Below are 21,802 nucleotides of genomic sequence, written 5' to 3' on the forward strand. Positions count from 1 at the left end.
ACACTCAGATGTGTTCTGCACTTGGGTACTGGCTGGCAACACGGCTCAAGCACCTGGAACCAGATGACATGACCCACTGAAACAACAACCTTTTTCAACACTGCAAAGCTCTGTTTCTAAGGATATGGGTGCAACAAGCAAGCAATATTTAACCTACAGAAATAATGATAGCAGCTTTTAGACCATTAAAAATATTGATTTATATAATACTGTGAAAAGTCACACGGAGACTTCAGTAATCTACAAAACAAAACGTATTTACAAAATAGCTCATACAAAACCAAAGACAACAGTACAAATACCAAGACTGAGCACCTGCCTATGTCAGCATGACCAAGTGCATGCCCTACTTCAGGGGCTCACCTGGCCTTCTTCCTCAACTGCACTCATCATTGCACTGATAATTAACTTCTTGAGTAAGAGAGCAGAAAACGGATAGGAAAATCATTTGATTACTAATGAGATATTAATATTAACCTTAATGCAAAACAGAAGAACAGTAACTTGCAAAAAAAAATGTTGAATGTTTTAATGCAGTTTTGAATCATAATGAAGATTAAGATTTTACATCTATAAACAAATTAGCAGAATAATAAAAAGTGGTTCCACATAACTTATAAATTCTTTTTCCAAAAAGATGCTTTTCACAGATTTAGGCAACAAATAAGATGCTGCATTCCAGATCTTTCTGATTTAAAAGTACACAAAACTTGTGAAAACTGATGTGCATTATTTGAAAGACAAAAGCTTGATTTTGCCCAGTGATGAACATTCTGTGAAGTTCTGAATATTCTGCACAATACTGAAACTGTAACTGCAACTCTTCTCCATTTTATGAAATGTTGGACATTGTTCAATGCTGAAAAAGCTCTCTCTAGAATATCCAAACCTATGAAATGTTTCTCACGTGTTTAATCAGCGCAGTACTGTTCACTACCACTGCTCATGTGTGATTTGCTTCAAGGGAAGTGGAAACTGGGGTTTAATCTTCAGTACAGTATATAAAATTAAGCGAAGAGTTAGTTCAAATCTAGTTGAGTATTCGCCTGCTCATAAGAACGTGGCTGTAGCACCTTGTTTGATATTTCTTCAAAAATGAACGCATATAATTGTCCCATTCTGGTGCCAGAGGTCTGTTCCTCTGGTGATATAAAAAGTTTGCAGCAATGATTATCAGACTACATAGAGTCTCATGGTCCTGTATTACATCTGTATACTGGAGACATTTAAGCAGTCGATTCAGGCTAGCAGGACCAAAAGCAGTGACCCTCTCTCCCTCGCCGCACATAACTGACGGTTGGGCCATCACTCAAGATGTTACACGCAAGCTCTGCTACAGAAACTGCTTGTGCTGGCTGGAGAGAAACTTCTCTCTCAACTGAAAGAAAATGTGAGCCTTTTTCCTTAAAGAATAAAATCTGTCAACATCAAATGGCTTTAAAAATCCAGAAAAAAAATAAGTGAAAATAAATGCTGACACCATCTTTAACCCTTTTTATCAGGAGACTTAAAGCTCTGCAGCCACTTTCCTCAACTTCACTAGTTCTGGTATTTTAAGACTGCTTCAGTACAGTTCTGTATATAACTTCTACCTCAAGAAAAAAAAAAAACAGAAAAATACACTATGGAATTTAAGATGAAGCTACTATGATGGCTCATACTATAAAGATATTAGACTCATTTTCCATTACATACCTTGATCTTCCACAAAACCAATTCTAGGACTCTAGTTTCCCTGCAACTATTCAATCCCATCCCATCCCATCGCACTGCAACGCTTTTACACGTCAGCCAACAAGGAACCCAATTAACACATCAGCCCTGAACCGCGTTGTAGAGGACACGAGCACAGTTACAGCTTCACATATTCCAAAGAATGAGATAAAAAGTTCCAATTACTTATCTAATGGCAGCCCAGCATAAACTTTCCCACTGTAACAGCACACCCTTAGCTTACCCTCACCCTTCATCTTCCAGTGTGATATGTCAAACAGTTAGGGGCAGGATCTCCCTCTAGCTAAAAAGAAGTGTCTGACTGAAGCAGCCTTCCTGTTCTTTTGAAGATGTCAGCTGCCATTTGCACTTACATAAATAAGCAGCAGTTGTGGTATAACACCGCACTGCCAGTGCAAAAAAGGCTGGGCACAGTGCGGAGCAAAAGCACAGTAAGATCATTGGGGAGAAAGAAGGGAGGTCTACACTAATTATCCCATGTACGACAGTATAAGGACTGCAACAGCCCCTTGCCACAGCTGAGAACACAAAGGTAACAGATGATGTTTACTTATCATATTGCTCCATTAGCCTTAAGTGTTAATTATGTTAAGGATCACATTAAGTATGATTGTCTTTCCTCTCATGTAAGTAAACAGTACTTCAGCCAGAGACCAAAAGTGCTTTTTCCAGGCTACAGAGAGATTCAGCGTATCTTGACCAACATTCACTTTTGAGGTAGTACTAATTTACTTTGTATTGCTGGCTCAAAAAAAAAAAAGAAAAAAGGAGAAAAAAAAAAAGAACGCATTTAAAGTATACTCATTGTAGGTATAGGAAAAAAAAGACAAAAAAAAGATAAAATTATATCCTTTCTGGGCAGATCACCAAAAAGAAGCAATCCTTCTTACAAAGGTCAGCTCACATTCACTGGTAAAGTCAAACTTTCATAAATGGTTTATAACAATAGCTATAAACTAAAGTGCTTCAAAATTTGCTTGACTGGATCATAATATTCTGGATTTTTGCTAGTGTGAAATGCCATGAGATTTTTAGAATCACTTTATATAAGAAGGGCAGAATGAACATTTTCTTTTTTCCAAAGAAAAAGTACAAAAAGCTTTCAGAATACACCTTGCAGTCTATAATCACTACAAGTTGTTTATATTTTCCTTCTCAAGTCTACTATTTCTCCCATAACTGGACTGAAAATGGAGTTGAAGTAGCACTATACTGCAGCACTAAAAATAACTGTTCCAATTAGATGCAAACAGGAAAATGTTTACAATCATACAACTAGTGAAATTCACACTTCATTTCAAACTTTTAGCCCTGCAGATTCTTTTCAACACAAGGCAGATATGTAGATCATGGAAAAATGTAACAGACTGCTATACACTCTCTACATTAACTACATCAGTTTCACATTTATGTCACAAATGTAATGCCCTACTGTTTATCTATCAAATGCTAAATAACTTATGAACACTTATGTGCTCTATGCAACAGTGAACATATTGACCAGTGGATGCCAAAATATAAAAGTTCATACACAGGACAAACTAATTTAAAAAAGAAAAATCACATTTTCTGTACAACTCATGCAAACTGTGCACAATGTGGTAACAAGAACAACATCTGCTGAAGTTTCCATTTAAGGAAGAGCTTTTAGACCAATAGCAGACTGGTATTCAGAGAAGTCTGCAGAAGTACAGCAGTCCACGGCAACATAAAATGCAAAAATTCTTCCAGCATTTCACTTTTCTTGTAACAAAGCAGGAATATTGATGTTCCAGCCAATAGCCTGACGATCAAATCCACAGGTGAAGAGGTTACATATTGGGTGATCTTCACTCCAGGCGGAGCAGCACACCATTCTTCTGTGGCCCTACAACAGATCAGGAGATGTCAGTATTACTTACAACGTTTTTGAAAGCTTCTGTGTCAACAAATTGGCAAGAGTCAAAATGGAAACTTGCTAATGCTCTACATTTTCATAAATAAATTTGCGAATCCTAAAGGTCATAGTTATTTTCATCTGCAAGGTAAAATCTTTCTGATAATGAGACTGCTTAATGCTGGCACTGGGTCCAAAAATACAGGAGCAAACAAACAGGAGTTCCAAAACTTGAGTTTTTCACAGTATGTCTGCTATCTAATTGGCATTTTATTTACAAAAGCAAACTGAATTTTGATTTTACCACTTTTGCTTATAAAAGCAACTTTAAAACTAGAAACAATTTGCTGGCAACAACTGTCTTATGAACCTGCAAGATGAACTGTTGATTTTTCTTTCTGTCGATCGTGTTTGTAACTCAGAAAGGCTAACAGTACAGTGGGAGGAATGTCCTACTGAGCAAAAATAATGCCCTATGCATTGTTCAATAGCAACAAGAATACCCCAAGGAGGATTCTGACAAGCGCTCAAGTAAAAACAAATAAATAAAAAAATCCTCCATTTCTGTTGTGTCAGCTTTAATGAATACTAAGGAAAAATAAAGAAAAACAAAAAACAAAAATCACAGTAACGAAGGTAAACAAGAGGTAAACACTTAACAGCTCTTCAAACCCTTTTGTACATTCTGTCAGCTGTATCTACATGCATCCATGATGTCCATAAAGCTTGAGCAATATAGGACAGTCAGATTCACACCAAGACATGAAAACACATTTAAAACGCTCAACCACTTTTTTTTTTTCTATTTCACAGAGAAGGCAGACATTACTACCATTTTCACAAGGGGAAAAACGCCATGAGACTCAGTTCAAACACCATTTCAAATGCCAATGAAAAAAATCTACAATACGTCACTTATTTGCATGCTGGTCATTTTCAGTTACAGTCTATATGTACAGATGAGTGTCTTTCAGCATTTCTTCAGCTTCTGCACTAAAGACATCAAACCCTATTTTTATCCTTGTATAAAGAGAAGAAGAGACATACTTTAAGGGTACATGAACTCCATTACCTGTCTATTACTGCGAGGGAGGCGTGCTAATCGCACTCCTGACATGTCAAATAACCTAACCTGTCGGTTGTCGTGGGGAAGGGCAATGATTCTTTGGCCAACACATACATTAATCCTGTGCAGAAGAGAAAAAAAGGCGGGTTATGCATACAACAGTGAGCCTGGCAAACAGAACTCGACAGTGCAAGTTTAAGATCTCAAGAAGTGATATAGCTCAATTCCTCCTGGATAGAATCCACGCCAAAAGTAAAGTGTATTAAATTGTTAAGATAGTTCATTGTGCCAGATATTCTAACAGGCTTAACTTCTGCATCCAATATAAACATCTCAGAAAAGCAATGCATTGTATTTATTGAAAATGAATGCTGACTAAAATCTCTAGTTTATTAAACCACTTCAGACCTTTTTCAAAATCTCATAAAGCTCACTATACAATTCTAATTGCAGTGACTAAAACTAAATTTCTCTTAATTAAGAAAATAATAATTTGAAGGTCTGCTTACCTATTTACTGCAGAATCTGTACGAATGGTAGCAATAGGAGACCTCATGTTTTTCAAATCCCAAACTTTTACAGTACGGTCATCACTACCAGAAACAACATTGTCTCCCACAGTGAAAACTGCAGATGTCACAGTGCTAAACAATTAAGAGTAAAAAAGAAAACTGTCAAGCCCTGAGGTTTGTTATTAAACTAGCAAGCAATTTAAAGTTTCTGTTCCTACGCTTCCATTAGAATGTACAGCTTGTTTTTCCCCTTCTCCTTCTGTGGAGAGTCAGTCTGGAGGCATTTCTCATATTCCATTTATCCTAATGGAACAGGAAACGCATAGCTCATTAAACCTTAATTCACTTTTGAAGTTCTGTATTAATGTGAACATCAGACACCTACAACTGAATCACTAGTACCCAATAAAAGACTTTCCCATGTGAGATTGTAACCAATGCTATTTTTAAATCCATCTAAACATGGTACTACACACAAGCACAGAGCTTCCAGAGTAACTCTGCTAGCAGCAGCTATCTCAATCTAATAATTTCAAATTCTGATTTTAATCCCTGTTTTACGAGTAGCTTAATTCTAAGTCAGGTAAGACACATGGCAAGTAGTAACATCAAGAAGCATGAGCAGCCAGTGCTTTAAACGTCACTCACTATGGCTACAAATGGGCAGCAGCCAGAGAATGACTATCAAGAACCTTTCTATCAAATAGAAACACAAACTACTCCTTCCAGGAACCATATTTTATGTACTTTTATGTATATGAAATTGTTAAATATTAATTCTATTCACATACACAAAGGATTTTATTACATTTGGATTTTATACTTTCCAAGAACAGCATACTGCTGAGCTCAACTGAAAAATTCTCATGACTTCTTTTTTACATCTTTTACCTATTATTTCATAGTAAGCAATTAACACTTCTGTAGTGTTTTCAGTTAAATACTATGCAGATTCTCAAATGAAAACCAATTATTTTCTGTGCTCAGAGCGCACTAGCAAAGCATTTTTGTCTGCGACTAAAATCATTAGGGAGGCTTCCCAACTCTGTTTCTACAGAACTGATTTAACGACCTATCTTGTAACTGGGGTCACGCATATCAATTTCTTAGAATTTAGTAATTTTAATTTAAGTTGTCAGTCGTTACTGTCACTTTGGTTGTTCTGCAGAAATTTGAATTCATGTCCTATCCAAACTGCTGATTGAAATTAGCATTAGCCAGGTCACAATGGACCAGTTTATGTGAGCCTCTTAATTTAAATTGACACCAAATTAAGTTTTAATTAGGATGAAGGTCCACTTTACTCATGACACCAAGCTTCCTAATGCATTATTAGAGTGCAGCTAAGCTATCAGAGAGATGCTTATAACAAGAATCAAGAGGTCTTCACCTAATCTTCTGGAATTCATGAACCAAAAGACAAAAAGCCAAAAGATACATGAAGGCCACAGCAGATGAATCTTTCAAGAGGCACTTTTGCATTTGGGAAGATAATTCATTCACACAATCAAATTAATGCAGACTAGAGTTTGAGTGTTCTTTGCACACAACTTGATTTCCGCTTGCCTAACCTACACAAATCTTACTAATTTTCTTCATTTATTTCCTCATCAGTTCTTCACATAAGCTGCAAAACACCTAAAAAAAAATGCTTCACACCTCCATATTGCTGCAGCACACTGAAATAAGGTTTAGAACTTTCACACTATTAAATCTGTACACTTTACACACACTGTGAGCCCTCCTTATACATGACAGTATGAGGAATTCAAGTCATGAAAAGGCTCCACGTGAGTGAATACACACACAGTATTTTAGTATTCTGCTACCAACACACAGATATGATCTGTTCTCCCATCATACATTTTATTCCAATTATAGCTGGAATACGTTCTGAAACTGCCTTAAAATAACCCTCCAATTTTGGATGCTTTTTTCCACAACTTTAAACAGTTTTCCAGCTTCTTTGATCTCATATTGGTTCTCCTTTATCGCTTATCACTGTCAAACATAGTTAAGTCTTTTTGACCACATAAAGTTCTCTTTCTTAGATTTATCATCTTTCAAATGAAAACAGTCAAAGCCATTGCCATGCAAACAGAATGTCAGTCCTAGATTAGCTCAATCCTTCCTGCTCCTGTCAAAAGAAAATGATTTTCAAAATAAAACAAAATCTTCGTCTGTACTACTTTCAGTTTAACTATTCATACAGATGCTACTGGGCGCATCAGGAGAAAGTCTGTAAAACAGAAGAGCTGTGAAGCTTCCCCTGTAGCACTCTGATGACTGGGTAAAGGATAGAAAGGCAAAAGAAAGTCCTGGAGCTGTTGGAGCAGGTCTAGAGGAGGGCCACAAAGACTATCAGAGGGCTGGAGCACCTCAACTCCTCTGTGAGGACAGGCTGAGAGAGCTGGGGCTCTTCAGCCTGGAGAAGAGAAGGCCTGGGGGACTCATAGCAGCCTTCCAGCACCTGAAGGGGGTCTACAGGAAAGCTGGGGAGGGACTTTTGGTAACGGCATGTAGTGACAGGACGTGGGGAAATGGTTTTAAACTGGAAGAGTTTAATATCTAGTCTGATTTAGACTAGATATTAGGAAGAAATTCTTTACTGTGAGGGTGGTGAGACACTGGAACAAGTTGCCCAGAGAGGTTGTGGATGTCCACTCCATGGAAGCATTCATGGTGAGGCTGGATTGGGCTTTGAGCAACCTGGTCTGGTGGGAGGTGTCCCTGTCTATAGCAGGGGGTTGGAACTAGGTGATCTTAATGGTCCCTTCCAAACCAAACCACTCTATGATTCTATGAAAAGGAAGACTGCCTTGCATTTTTCCACGACACCTTGACAAGTGTGTTTAGTAGTCTTCATCCACTGACTACCATCCCAAAATTCATCTCTGAAAGGCACTGCTGACTGGGATATGCACTGTTTGCAAGCACAAGTGACTACAGAAATAGCCTTTCTTGTTAAAAGCTCAGAAATCAAAGACTAGATGTAAAAGCCCTACTTACTGCAAAATAGCAACAAGAAAGCCTACTTCCTGAGTAGCAAGCAAAGGAAAGTCTGTGATGGGAAGAAATAAGTTGACAGAGCAGCCAATACACCAAAAACCTTTCGGTATTGCCTCCCTGACTCCACTCGCATCAAAGCATTAAAGACATCAATCTGCATTTTCACTTGGCCATTTTTACTTTCCATCATTAGTAATCTTCAGCTTGTTCTAACTAAACTTAAACCTGTGGTTAACATGTCCTTGGCTACATTAATAAAAAGTGTCAACAAAAGATCATCAACCCTTGTTAAGGGAATGCTAGAAGACATTAGGTTTTTAATAAATCAAACAGATGACAGGTATCGTAGGACAGTGGAAAAAAAAAGCCTGGCAAAAAAGAAGCAGTCTTATGACACTTCAAACCATGGGTCCCAGGAGGAGTTTGGTGTGCTACAACTATTCTCCAGAAAAGCTTCAGCCTCTGCCAAACCCCAGCAAAACTCATTTATCTTGTCGTAGGGAGCAGCCGAGCGTGTACTTCCAGCTGACAGCGCGGCACTTCCTCACCACACACCACTGCCCGGCCTCGAACATTCTGCTCCCTCCGTGGGTCTCAATCAACAGAAATACTGTAGTGCTAGCACTCCTCATTAGGCCGAACAGCTGTCTCCCCAGTCATACTGAGACACAAAACTGTTTTGCATAACAATCTGCTGAAGTTTCACACACAGGGAGAAAAAAAAGTGATGTTGAAAATGTTGGACCATGAAATGCTGATGCAGAACACTTACTGGCAATGCATCAAAAAAAAAAAAAAAAAAAACAACTGAACACTTCTGTTTCCATTTTGATTTGCAACCCATACTGGGATTTGCAGTTGAATACTTGGAGAAAACATGCTTTCCTGGCAGCAGAACTAGCAGGCACATGGACTAAGTTCGTGCGTACTAACAGGCATGAGGGACTAAATTCTGGAGGAAATGAACTAAGAGAGCTTTCAGATAAATATGTACACTAAATCATAGTTAAAAAACAACATTTAAGTGTTCAAATATGGGTCTTACATTGTAAGTGGTAACATTCAGGAACTAAACCTAAAGAAAGATGTATATTCTATTAGGGGAATAAAGCACATCCTTACACAAAGCAGCCCACAGCCTGAGGGGAAGCCAGGAACTGGGTTTAAAACCCACAGTTATGGACAATAGATGCCAGCCAAAAGGACTGCTGCCCTGGCCACGTAAATACCCTGTGAGGAACACACCAATACCTCCACATCTGAGTGCACAGTTAGGTTTTAGGAGTGCTAAAGGACCTCAATGCCCAGAAGACATAAGCATACAATTCCCTAAGTCTATTTCTGAGTTTATCTCCCAATATGAGCAGAGCTTTTTCCTCCAACTTGAGAAAGGCAAAGAACAAGCCATGAAAAAGTAACATAGAAAAGGTGGGAGTTCAGAGACTGTTGTTAGCACTGAAATGTCATTTTCTAGCAACTAAATCAACAACGCCTATTCCAGAGACATGTGCTTCATGATACCCAAGAGAAAACAACAAATATCTCCTTTTCTTTCTAGCTTTCTTAAAATAATAAAATGATGCAGTACTGAAAACCAATCAGTAGCTTTTATGAGAATTACTCAATGGCAAGTTAGCAAATTAGTTATGGTGCCTTTAAAATCAATTTCATTACCTTTAGGATGGAATAAAAAAGGTTCATTTATCCCTGCAGTATTGCTGCATACGTTATGTAAGCTTTAGAACAACAAAACACTATAAAGTGTTAGACTCCACTGAATAGGATACAAAGAAAAGGTCTTTGGCCACACTCTTATGTGGGTCAATTAAAAAATATATATACACACACACACACACACACACACAGAGCACTTTTTAGAGCATGCATTCATAAACAGAGTTTAGATTGGCTCTGGGCAGCCTTGTCTAGTGACCCTGGTGAACCTGCACATGGCAGGGGATTGAAAGTAGATGATCATCGTGCTCATTTTCAACCCAAGCCATTCTATGATTCTCCAGGATTTACTGCCCACATCTTTTTTTGAAGTGACTGCAATGCCTAACATGAAGGGCATTCAAAATTTGTACGTTACATATCCAATCCCCTAACATAAAACGTGTAATGGATTTTCTTATTTTAGCTTTTAACTTCAATTCCTTACTCTTCTAGCTTAAAGAGGGCATGCCACTGGTTATACAGCAGAGAACTGGCTAAGGTAAGATCAGTCACTTAAAACTTTTAAGTAGTATTTCCTGTAGGAAAACCTCCTTGCAACTGATTTTCACCACAATCCTATGCACATTTCTTTTATAGGGAGCAGCAATTAAAAGTCATTAGCTTTTCATTATTTTCTTAAAATAAAGATGAAAAAGTATTTCAAAAACAGAAGCAGTCTAATTTTCCTCATTAAAAAAGTTACAGAACCTAATAACAACTCCATAACCTCATATTTTAATGCCTTCCCCTCATAGTTTGACTATATATTATAAGTTGACTACTACTAATCATTGTGTAGTAATTCAAGTCATGTTGCCTTTATATGAACATGGCAGTGACAGCCTAATGAAACAATTTTTAGGAAACAGAACAAGGCAGTACCACTAAAGTAACAGAAGAATTATGTAGTTAGTCAGAAAGGTTTGGGAGAAAGCTGAGAAAAATTCTGCACTTCCTACAGAAGCTGAACTCATGGGGAATGATTAGGAGCAGTAGAAAAAATGGGAGGTAAAGTATCACTGACGGCAGGAACAGCTAAGGTAGGAACAGGAATATCTCCAGAGGAACCAATCTTTAAACTGGTTGAGCTCCACTGAGAGCAGCAAATTGGTGACATTTTGTTTGTCATAGGAAGCCTGTAAATACTTCCTTCTCACTGCACAGATTTTAGTCAAAGATGCAGAACTTGTATGTAAAACAGCATGCAGTTACACATTCATTTCACTAAGTAAGACACATCAGAGAGAATGAGAATTAAATCTTGAGGAACAAAGAATCAGGGAAAGCCTGCTGACCTTAGCAAACCTGAGTGCCCATGAAAATAAAAGAACTATTAGTATCTAAAGAAATCCATTTTGAAATTAATTCCAAATTCACTAAATATCAGAATTCAGCCCAGCATTCTAATGAAATCACTACTCAAATATTTTTACATCTTTTTAATTCAGATTTTCCAGCAATCGTAGGATTTACAAGATAAAAAGTTGAAGAGGCAAGACATATTTGCTCTTCACTAGCTTCACAGTTCTCACAATAAACAGGAAGGGGAACGGCTGTTTACAAGGGTTGATAGAGACAGGACAAGGGGCAGTGGTCTTAAGCTGACACTAGGGAGGTTTAGGTTAGATATTAGGAGGAAGTTTTTCATTCAGAGAGTGGTGACACACTGGAACTAGTTGCCCAAGGAGGCTGTGGATGCCCCATCCCTGGAGGCATTCAAGGCCAGGCTGGATGTGGCTCCTGGCAGCCTGGTCTGCTGGCTGGCGACCTGCACATAGCAGGGGGGGGGGAACTGGATGAGCACTGTGGTCCTTTTCAACCCAGGCCATTCTGTGGTTCTATGATCTAGCTGATGTACTGGAGCTTTCCATTCCCCTCCTAGAACCACAAAATCTTAATGAAGGAAGGAGGAATGCAGTAGTCAGGAAGTCCTACAAGCCACCACCCACTGCAGCGCAGCACTGGGGCTGGAACTAAATGATTTCTGAGGACCTTTCCAACCCAAGCCTAGGAAGTCCATTCAATTAACACGGAACAAGTGAGTGGATGGATGATGACATGAACATATGCTTTTCCAAGGGTTCTGATAGACATCTCGTAGATAGATAGGGATTAACAGTACTAGGAATAAAAGTTTGTTGTGGTGCACACACAAAATGCAGAGAAAAAGCATATTTAATTAAAAATTAGTATTATTTCCACACTAATTCATATTTTTAAACTTGTAGGAAATAACAAGTGAGGCAAACTGGAGGTGCATCAAACCTAAGATAAAATGTGACACAAGTTAGGAACTGAAACAGTCATATACAAGGAAAAGGTCAACAAAGTTTACAGATCTTCAAAAGACAACCTGAATGCCCTTTTGGGACTCAGCTGAATGCAGGCTTAAAGTACAGAAGTATTATTTAGGTACTGACTTGGCCTCTGGATTAGTAAATGCCAAAACATGTTGGAAAACATGCTTTGTTTATAAAAAACTAATAAATGAAACCGTTATCATCACCTAAATATCTATTAATACAGAATGCAAAACTCTTTCATATTAAAAAGGCAAGATAAAATCCAGTTACCAGAAATTGAAGCTAGTCCAACTAGGAAAGCACAAAAAGTTTAACAGGGAGATTAAACACTGGAATGAGCAACGTACAGGATTTACCAAGGCCTAAGTTAAAATCATTATCACTAGAAGAGCCTCATCTGCAATCGGACAAGTCCACTACAACTAATTCAAAACATCAAAAGGCATCAGTGTAAGAAGGCCAGCACAGGGGCGACAGTCACAACAGGATCCTTCTGCCTTTGCTGAAGAATGATTTTCTTGGACTATAGCAGAACTGTGACAGCAGTAAACTACAAGAAACAGCCCACTTTTAACAGTGAACAGTTATATGCTCAAATACCAAAATAACAGGTAATTCTTAGTCCATTTACTTCAAATACAAACAGTCCCTCATCATTGGCATACACACTTATTTTGAGAGCACATCACTGTATAGTACAAGGCAATGCACAGTAATTGTTTATCATTTTTTTTAGCCAATTAGCTTTATAAAATCATACTCAGCATGTAAGTCTCTTAGCCTCTCAACATCAGTATCATTGCATTATATCTCTAATAAATCATGTGCCATTTTGACTAAATCTTAAATCTGATTCATTACAGCTACTAAGGAAGGAATTTGAAATTACACTATCCACCTATGCCTTTAATAAGCAAACAGACACAAAGTATAAAATGGCAGTGAAAAAAAGCAAATCTCATCAGGTTTGAAACCTTGGTTTTCTGTCTAATTTCCAAAGCTAAAAATTGCTCTTGGAACCAGGAATCATGTGCCTGACGCAAAGTTTAAGGGACAAAAGTGGTAGGGTGGTCAGCTATCACCCAACTTCAGAGGCTGGAGCTCTGAGCCTCTTTTTGAGGGAAGTTTTTTGGAAGCTGTGAGCTGGAGCTATGGACACCCAGTCCGGCAGGCATGGCAGAGCTGTGGTGCCATCTGCTGACAGGTCTGCTGCCTCTGCTCACAGGCTGCACAGACACTGAAGTACTTAGTAAAAACTGTTTTTCCTCTTCAGATTCACATTTTAGTTCCAGTGCATTGAGAAGCACTCACGCCCAACACAAGCATTTTACAGCATCCAAGAGAGAAGCCAGCTGCAGTATCAAGTGCAGCACAAAGGAATGAAACTTCTGAACCACCGTGCATTGCTAGGATTTGATGATGGTTTGGATCTCAGATCAGTACAAAAAGGCAGGAACAATCTTAACTGTATGCGTGAAAAAAATCTGATTTTCAGAGAAAACTCCTAACTGTTCTCTTTGAAACGTTACATAGCACTACTTCATTTTCAAGCCAGCAGCCATAGCTTACGGTGTGATATTATTTATACATTATATCTAGATAAAATTTATAATTAAAGGTGATTTAAGGTATGAGGATAGTTAGTTGATTTGTGTGTGTGTGTGTGTGTGTGTGTGTGTGTGTGTGTGTTAGTTATGCTCGTAGATTAGGGGTAATACAGTTGATCAGACATTTTCTCTGCATGTCACAATACATGAAATAAATCACCACACTGCAGAACAGTTAAGGTCAGATGGGACCTCCGAGAGGTCACAGGGCAGCTTGGGTTGGAAGGAACCTTAAAGATCATCGAGTTCCAAACCCTGCTGTGGGCAGAGTCACCACCCACCAGCTCAGGCTGCCCAGGGCTGCATCCAGCCTGGCCTTAAACACCTCCAGGGATGGAGTAGCCTATTCCACTGCCTCACCACCCTCTGAATAAAGAATTTCTTCCTTGCACCTATCTAAATCTCCCCTCTTTCAGTTTAAAGCCATTCTCCCTTGTCCTATCATCTATCAGATGATGTAAATAGTCAGTCCCCCACCTGCTTGTAAGTTCTCTTCAAGTACTGAAAGGCCACAGCGAGGTCTCTTGTCCAAACTAAACAAGCCCAGTTCCTTCAACCTTGCTTCACAAGAGAGGAGCCCCTCTAGTCACCAGTACGGCCCTCCTCTGGACCCACTCCAACAGCTCTGTATCGCTCTGCATCTTTTTTACATTGGGAGCCCAGTATTCCAGATGCGGCCTCACAGGTGCAGAGCAGAGGGGAGCAACTACTTCTCTTGCCCTGCTGGCCACTCCTCTTGTGGTGCAGCTGAGGATACATTTGACTTTCTGTGCTGCAAGCATATGCTGCTACCTCACGTACAGCTTTTTGTCCACAGTTCATCTACTCTGTGAAAGCAGGTCTTACAACGTAGGAAAGTTAACTTAGTACCTCAAAAAGAGAATATGAACAGTTTTGTTCATATTAGCAACCAAGTACATTTATAACTTGTAAAAAATAAAAATATTAAAAAGAAATTGAAGAAACTGTCACTTACTCTGTGTGGCCCTGAAAGACATTCACAGAATGGATAGAAGGATCTCTGAAATCCCACAGGCGGAAGGTTGTATCACGTGAGGACGTCACCACAAGACGCTGGGTGGGATGGGTACAACAGTGTGTTAGCTCTTGGTCATGCCCTACAATCACAGATGAGAACATATAAGGTAGTGAAAACAAGACTTTTCATTTCCACACGTGCTTGGAATGGAATGCTGACAGCCTCTTTTAAACAATCAGTAAAAGTGTACTAATTATTTTAAACTCTGATGCTACTTGTTGATGCGAAGTTTAGAACTATACTTAAAACCAAAAAAGTGCTACTCATTTCACATGATGATTAAGAAACTGCTGCTACTTAATATGCCATAAAGACAACAGAAATACTTTGCAAGAATGAAAATTTGGCTATATTCAGTTTAAAACAACTGTTCTGTTGGCTCTGTCGCATGCCTGACAGAACACAAAGTCATGCTCTGTGAATTTACAAGGCTGGAATTTTAGAAACCACTGCAACACCAAGCAGCAACGTAAGTTGCTCACCATATTCACACCATACTTCAGAGATACAACTTTCACAGTAAGGGATCCTCATAAAAAACCACCAATTATACCTTTTTTGAGTGAAGAAATACCTGTAAGAGAATGGACTAATTCAGAAGTCTCTACATCATACAGGTTTGCTGTCCTATCCCACGAAGCTGTCACTGCTTGCTTCCCCCCAACAAGCCAATCAGCTGCTATGACCACTCCTTGATGACTTTTGAGTGAAGTTAACGGAGCTCTAACAGTGGGACAATCGCTAGAACCATCTCCATCTCCATCTGGTTCATCTTTATCTGAGAACTCAAATTCATCTTCTCCAGACACTTGCTATAAAATTCAAGAGGAAAAAAGAATGAAAACAAATGGAAAAAAAAGCCTCTAAGTTACATTTTACAGTGTAAATGCTTCCAACTCCATGTAACATGAATGTGGGTAGTGAATTCTGCAGAACCTCGTCTATTTAAGTGCCTACTTCAAAATCATAGCTGAAGGGAAAAGACAGTTGAATTAAATGAATTTTTAATAACTTCTTCGTTTTAAAATCTCTATTGAACTGTTTAAATATCTGTCCAACATATAGTCTGGCAAGCCTCTTCTGTAATTCCTCTCCCTATATTACCCATGAGTTTCATTCCCATGCATATATTATCAAGAGACTTTTCCCTTTAAATTTTTAAAGGCACCGGTCTTAATCTTTGGGAAGACAACCATTTAGAGTCGTGTTTTTATCTGTTAGAATCAATATCTTGACATTGCCTTTTGGTCTTTAAATAACGTATCCTGTATGTAAACTGGATACGAAAGAAAAGCATTGATTTTTGAACCCCACATTACTCACACAAGACAAACGCACTCCTCTTTCACTATTTTTGGATGGGAAAAGGTAACATTTGCACTGCTCTTTCAAAATAAAAATTCCAAATCAACTCATCTGAATCAAGCATTTGCCATGCAGAAATCTACCCACGCATTTCATACCACATGGCCACCTCTTGCCCCTACTTCATTTACTGAGAAGCTCATGCTACAAACTACATCTGTCTTCACAATTTAGTAAGGCTGATTTGAAGCTGCATACAGCATTTGCCAGCCAGAAAATGTTGTCCACAGGCTTTTTTTTTTTTTTTCTTCCAGTCAGCAATATCCAGACAGTGTGATTAATGCTGGCAAAGGTCAATTAGAAATCATATTAAATATACGGTTCAGAAAATGCCAAAGATACACACTTTATCATCAACTTTGAATTCATAGCAACTATAGTTTATTCAAATACCTCAGTGAGGTATGTGACAAAAACTTAAGAAGTTCAGAAATAATTTTATTATTATGATTTTAATTAATTGTTATGAAAAACTGCACTTGCCACTTCATTTACTTATACCTTATATGCTTATTACCCTAATTGACTTTTTTTCAAGGTACTTGGGCATTGTAGTTTCTTCAGAAACATGAAAGGAATTACTTTTTTTTTTAAAGATACAGAAATGTACATATTCAAATAAAACCTTAAACTCCCACCTTCTGCAATCCTGAAATCACGTAATTTTTAATTATGTATAAATGTAATGCTCAGTACTACCATAACACCCACATCCAATGAAATTGCTGTGCAATTAGTTTAGTTGCAGCAAGTTGATTGCTTACATTGCAGTCTGCAGTTGGCTGAGGTGTAGGCAACTGTACTATGTATCTCCAGATGTGAGCTGTCTGGTCTCCAGATGCTGCAACGGGAAAAGAAAGCAAAAAAAGAAATGGAGGGGGAGAGAGAAAGGGAGCACTGATTAAATTAGAGTATTTCCATGAACAATCAAAACAAGCTTTCATGTTACATATTTGGCAATACTGTTTGCATGGCATCTTTTTAACAGACACTGTTACAACCTTTTTGGTAAGCAAGTCTCAACATTAATGAAATGGTTACTTCCCTGACTTCAACACAGATGAGAAAAAAACTCATGTAAAAATTTAATTAGCTACCAAATCGATCATTGCTGCAGTGACAATATCCACTTAAATCATACAAATCATAACACTAATTTCACTGCTTTTCTAATAAATTGGATTTGAAGAAAGTATTTTATACATCAAGTACCATCTTTCATATGCTATTTCCCAAATATGCTGAAGTTCCTCTTCATTCAATGATTTTATCTACTAAATGTTTCTAGCCCATTTTTTATGAGAAAGCCAAAACAGCAGGAGTGAAACTATTCAGCCTTTACATTAAGCAACTCAGCTTAACTGGTACCAGTTCACAGCTCAGTAGTTGATTTCAGGATCTACTGTTTTTGAAAGAGATTTATCCATTAGAGATTTTGGAAAGGGTCCAGAGGAGGGCGACTAAGATGATCAGGGGGCTGGAGCACCTCCCCTATGAGGACAGGCTGAGGGAGTTGGGCTTGTTCAGCCTGGAGAAGAGAAGGCTGTGGGGTGACCTCATTGCAGCCTATCAATACCTGAAGGGAACCTACACCCAGGAGGGGAGTAAACTCTTCAAAAGGGCTGATAACAGCAGGACTAGGGGAAATGGATCCAAGTTGAAGGAGGGAAGATTTAGGTTGGATGTTAGGGGGAAGTTCTTTACAAGGAGAGTGGTTAGGCCCTGGAACAGGCTGCCCAGGGAGGTTGTGGATGCCCCGTCCTTGGACGTGTTCAAGGCCAGGTTGGACGGGGTCCTGGGCAACCTGATCTAAATGTGTATGTTTGGTGGCCCTGCCAGGCAGGGGGGTTGGAACTACATGATCCTTGAGATCCCTTCCAACCCGGGTGATTCTGTGATTACTAACCAAGATTTTCTTTGCTATGGACAAAACAAACATGTTTCTAATACTCAGGAGCAGCACTGAGAGTCCTTCATTGAGGTGAAAAGCAGTTTGTTATGCATGTGCACAGGCTTGGCACATAAACCATAAAAACTGCGTTTAAAAAATTTCTTGTAAAAGACCAAGAAGGGTAGAAGACAGCTCATTAACTCTGAATGATTTCTGGGACAGCAAGTCAGCTTACATAATATTGTTTATGGTACTCCAACACTGACTACAGGTAGCATATGTAAACAGGAAAATCTAAGCAGTCACACCTCTTTAATCCTAAGCGTGCTGCAGCATTTGCTGGGCTGCACAGTCCACAGCATTAAACACATGAGATCACCTGCAAACTCAAATTTGTACTGAATGTTGACTCTCTGTCCTGAAAACATCCTTACACTACCATTTGTGTTTTCATTTTTTCTTGTGCATATTCAGTAACATTCTTTTACTTTACTTCCAGAAACATTAAGTAATTCAAAAGTATTAAGATGTACGGTTCCAAGTGACCAAGCACAAATGTCAGTATGGCACGATAAACATAGATAGAATGATGTAGGTCTGATTTCTTATTCCTTAAAAAGTAACGATAATTTAATCAACAGTGGTACTGACAAAGTAGAAGAGAGAGGCCCCTACAACACCAAAAAGACAGTAGGAAATGACACACTTATTTTTCCAAAATGATTAAATAGACACTAAATGAAAAACCCATACCTGTAAGAGCCACTTGCTCAGTTGGATGAAACTTTATTGAGTTTACTGCAAAAAACAAAGCAGAGCTTTAAGCTAGTGTACTAAAAGAATTACTTCACAATGTTTTATCATTACAAGCATTGAAACATCAAGAAGTCTTCAGTTTTAATTGACTTTTTGTAGGATTGCAACCCCTTAGTTAAGAGAAACCAAAATATTGGAGCACATAAGCCTATGCAGTATCAACAAAGCAGTCATAGAATGACTTGGGTTGGAAAGGTCCTTTGAGATTTAGTTTCAGAAAGTCAATCACAGATACCACAATATACATTTTCTAGCAAATTATTTCCTGAACATACTACAAGTGTTTCATGTTAAAGAGGACAAACAAACTACATTCAAGCAATTGTGTGCAAGCTGATTGGAAATAATGCTCTAGATTTCCATAAGGTGAATTTAATTGTTCGTAACTATTCCTAACCTAATCATTAAACTTCCTCATTGTTGCTAAAGACTGCAAGAACAAATGCCTAAAGATCCAATGCAAATAACAAATTAGATTTCAGTCCTGCAACTACATGTAATTGAAGCACGATTGTTTTAAAATACAGCCCTGCAAGAATTCTGTCAGCCAACAAAGCTGCTCCTTATTTTTTATTTCAATGAATAAGATTTAATTACATTACTACGCATTTTTAATTGCTAAACCCATAAGCTTCACTTCAACAGTTGGAGAAAGAACTTAAAAATCATTTGTGTTCATCATTTAAGTAAAATATGCCTATGCTCTCAGGAGAATGCTGGAATTTGCTTAGTATTGAGTTGAAAAAGATACTCATTGTTCACACTAAATCACCTCAATAGCGTAATAACTGCTGACATCCAACATTTCAAATCAACTGTCACACATAAGCAAGTGAACAAAGTTCTACTAAATGGAAGCTACATAAACTAGAATGTAACACTGTTCTTTTTTCCTTTGGTTTGAACAGTTTACACACATCTATTTAAACATAGTTTAGAGCCTTTCGTTGATTTCATCATTATCCAAGTAGCAATTGATAAAAAAAGAAAAAAAAAAATCAAGAAAAAAAAACCCACCAGTGGTTGGAGTTTTTAAACCACACAGGTGGTGTTCCCTAGGGCTCAATTTCAGGAGCAGTTCTCTTCAATGTTTTTAATCAATCACCTCGACACAGCAGTTGAGTGCACACTAAGTAAGTTTATGTATGATAATCAAGAGAAGCCACTGATTCCCTTGAGGGTTGAGAGGTCTTACAGAGATGTCTTATTAGATGGGAAACCATCAATCATATGAAAAATTTAACAAGAACAAATGCCAGATTCTGCACCTAGACCAATGCAATCCTGGAAGTATATATAAACTAGGGGACAGCTGGCTCGGCTTTGGATCAGAATGAGCCAACAATGTGCCCTGTCAGCCAGAAGAGCCAACTGTATCCCAGAATGAACAGAATAGCTAACTGGTCAGAAGTAATTGTCCTTCTATATTCAGCACTGACGTGGCCTCACCTCAAGTATTGCATGCAGTTTCAGGCTTCACAATACAAGAATATAAAAATAATAGAAATGCCCTTCTCTGGATGGTGAAAGGACTTGAGGATATGACTTATGAGAAGCTGAGGTACTTGTTTGTTCATCCTGGAAGAGAACAAGGGGTGACCTCATTGCTGTCTATAATTCCCTCACGGGGCATGAGTGGAGTGGGAAGTGCCTATTATCTCTCTGCAGAGAGGCTACAGGATGAAAAGGAATTGCTTAAAGCTGTGTCAGGGAAAGCTCAGATTGGGAACTGGGAAATAAACTTTTTCACCAAGAGCACCAAGAGTCAAACGCTGGACCAGGCTCATCGAAGAAGTGGTGACAGACCCAAGTCTGTTGGTATTCAAGAAGCATTTAGACAACACTCTTAAGTGCATGGTTTAACTCTTCTTGTAATTGTGTCCATAAATTTCTGAATATGTTTTTGTTTATTCATTCAGAATTTACAGAACTATCTTAATACTCCTCTCTAAAAAAAAAAAAAAAAAAAAAAAAAAAAGAATCACATTAGAAGATATTCCCTGTAAGAAGACTGATGGAATTTTACAATTAATTTGCTAATGGTATTGGCAAACCACGAAGTCAAACCACAGTAAACTTTTTTGCAGGTGTACAAAACCCCCTCCCAAAACCACTGTTTCCAGTTTTCACAACATGCTCCCATCTTACCTGATCCAACATGCCCTACATACTTGACAAGGCACTTCCCTGTTTCTATGCTCCACAGCAAAGCAGTATGATCTATAAAGATTGAAAAGTAGCAGTAAATATTTGTTACAAACATAGTTTTCACTTCTGATTCAACAAGCAAGTTAACTTGTACTGTAAGGCACACCAAAGAAAATAAACTTCAAATCCAGAAAAGGCCTCTTGATCATTATCTTACACATATATTTGAAAAACGTTCCTATCATTACAACGTAACACATCTCTCAAAAGAAGTAAATGGAGCTACCCCAGTCAGAATGATTTTGCATAAGTACAGAAAGGCAAATTCTATTTGTGGTATTTTTCCTAACTTGAGTATATACTTATGCATAATGTTGAATTGTCTGAATGAGACTAAGAAACACAAAGAGTTCAGCGATGAAAATCCCAATGAGTCACTAGGAACAAAAGTTCTATGCACAAAGTATTTACTTTATGCCTAGAAGTCTCAAATGCCTGAGTCTGCCAAACACTACAAAAACTTACTTAAAAAGGACTCCAAATGTCACTACTTTACCCACCCACAACCTCAAGTGAGTTATTAACACAAGTATTTTTTAACCGAGGAAAATTTTAATCCTGAATTGGAGAACGGCTGTTTCCAAGTTCAATCAGTACAAAGACAAAATGTGCCTCTCAGTGGGCATATAAAAATGGTTACAGTTCAGTTTATGGAGCAAA

At 38.2% G+C, this 21,802-nt stretch overlaps 1 protein-coding gene across 3 annotated transcripts in view; it reads right to left on the bottom strand.

Moving 5' to 3' along the window:
• Window positions 1–236: 236 nt before the first annotated feature.
• WDR37 (WD repeat domain 37) overlaps window positions 237–21,802 on the bottom strand; it is a 39,291-nt gene continuing 17,725 nt past the window's right edge. For all 3 annotated transcript variants that reach the window (XM_042888631.1, XM_042888629.1, XM_042888630.1), the window contains 8 exons: window positions 21,083–21,154; window positions 18,872–18,916; window positions 16,992–17,068; window positions 15,437–15,674; window positions 14,800–14,941; window positions 5,186–5,320; window positions 4,683–4,797; window positions 237–3,601 (listed from right to left, as the gene is read on the bottom strand). In XM_042888631.1, coding sequence (XP_042744565.1) covers window positions 3,470–3,601; window positions 4,683–4,797; window positions 5,186–5,320; window positions 14,800–14,941; window positions 15,437–15,674; window positions 16,992–17,068; window positions 18,872–18,916; window positions 21,083–21,154 — 956 coding nt within the window. In that variant the 3' untranslated portion in view covers window positions 237–3,469. The remainder of the gene's footprint in view (window positions 3,602–4,682; window positions 4,798–5,185; window positions 5,321–14,799; window positions 14,942–15,436; window positions 15,675–16,991; window positions 17,069–18,871; window positions 18,917–21,082; window positions 21,155–21,802) is intronic.

This window comes from Lagopus leucura, unplaced genomic scaffold (assembly GCF_019238085.1).
Source record: "Lagopus leucura isolate 7727_CA_CO unplaced genomic scaffold, USGS_WTPT01 Super-Scaffold_100157, whole genome shotgun sequence".
NCBI lineage: Eukaryota > Metazoa > Chordata > Aves > Galliformes > Phasianidae > Lagopus > Lagopus leucura.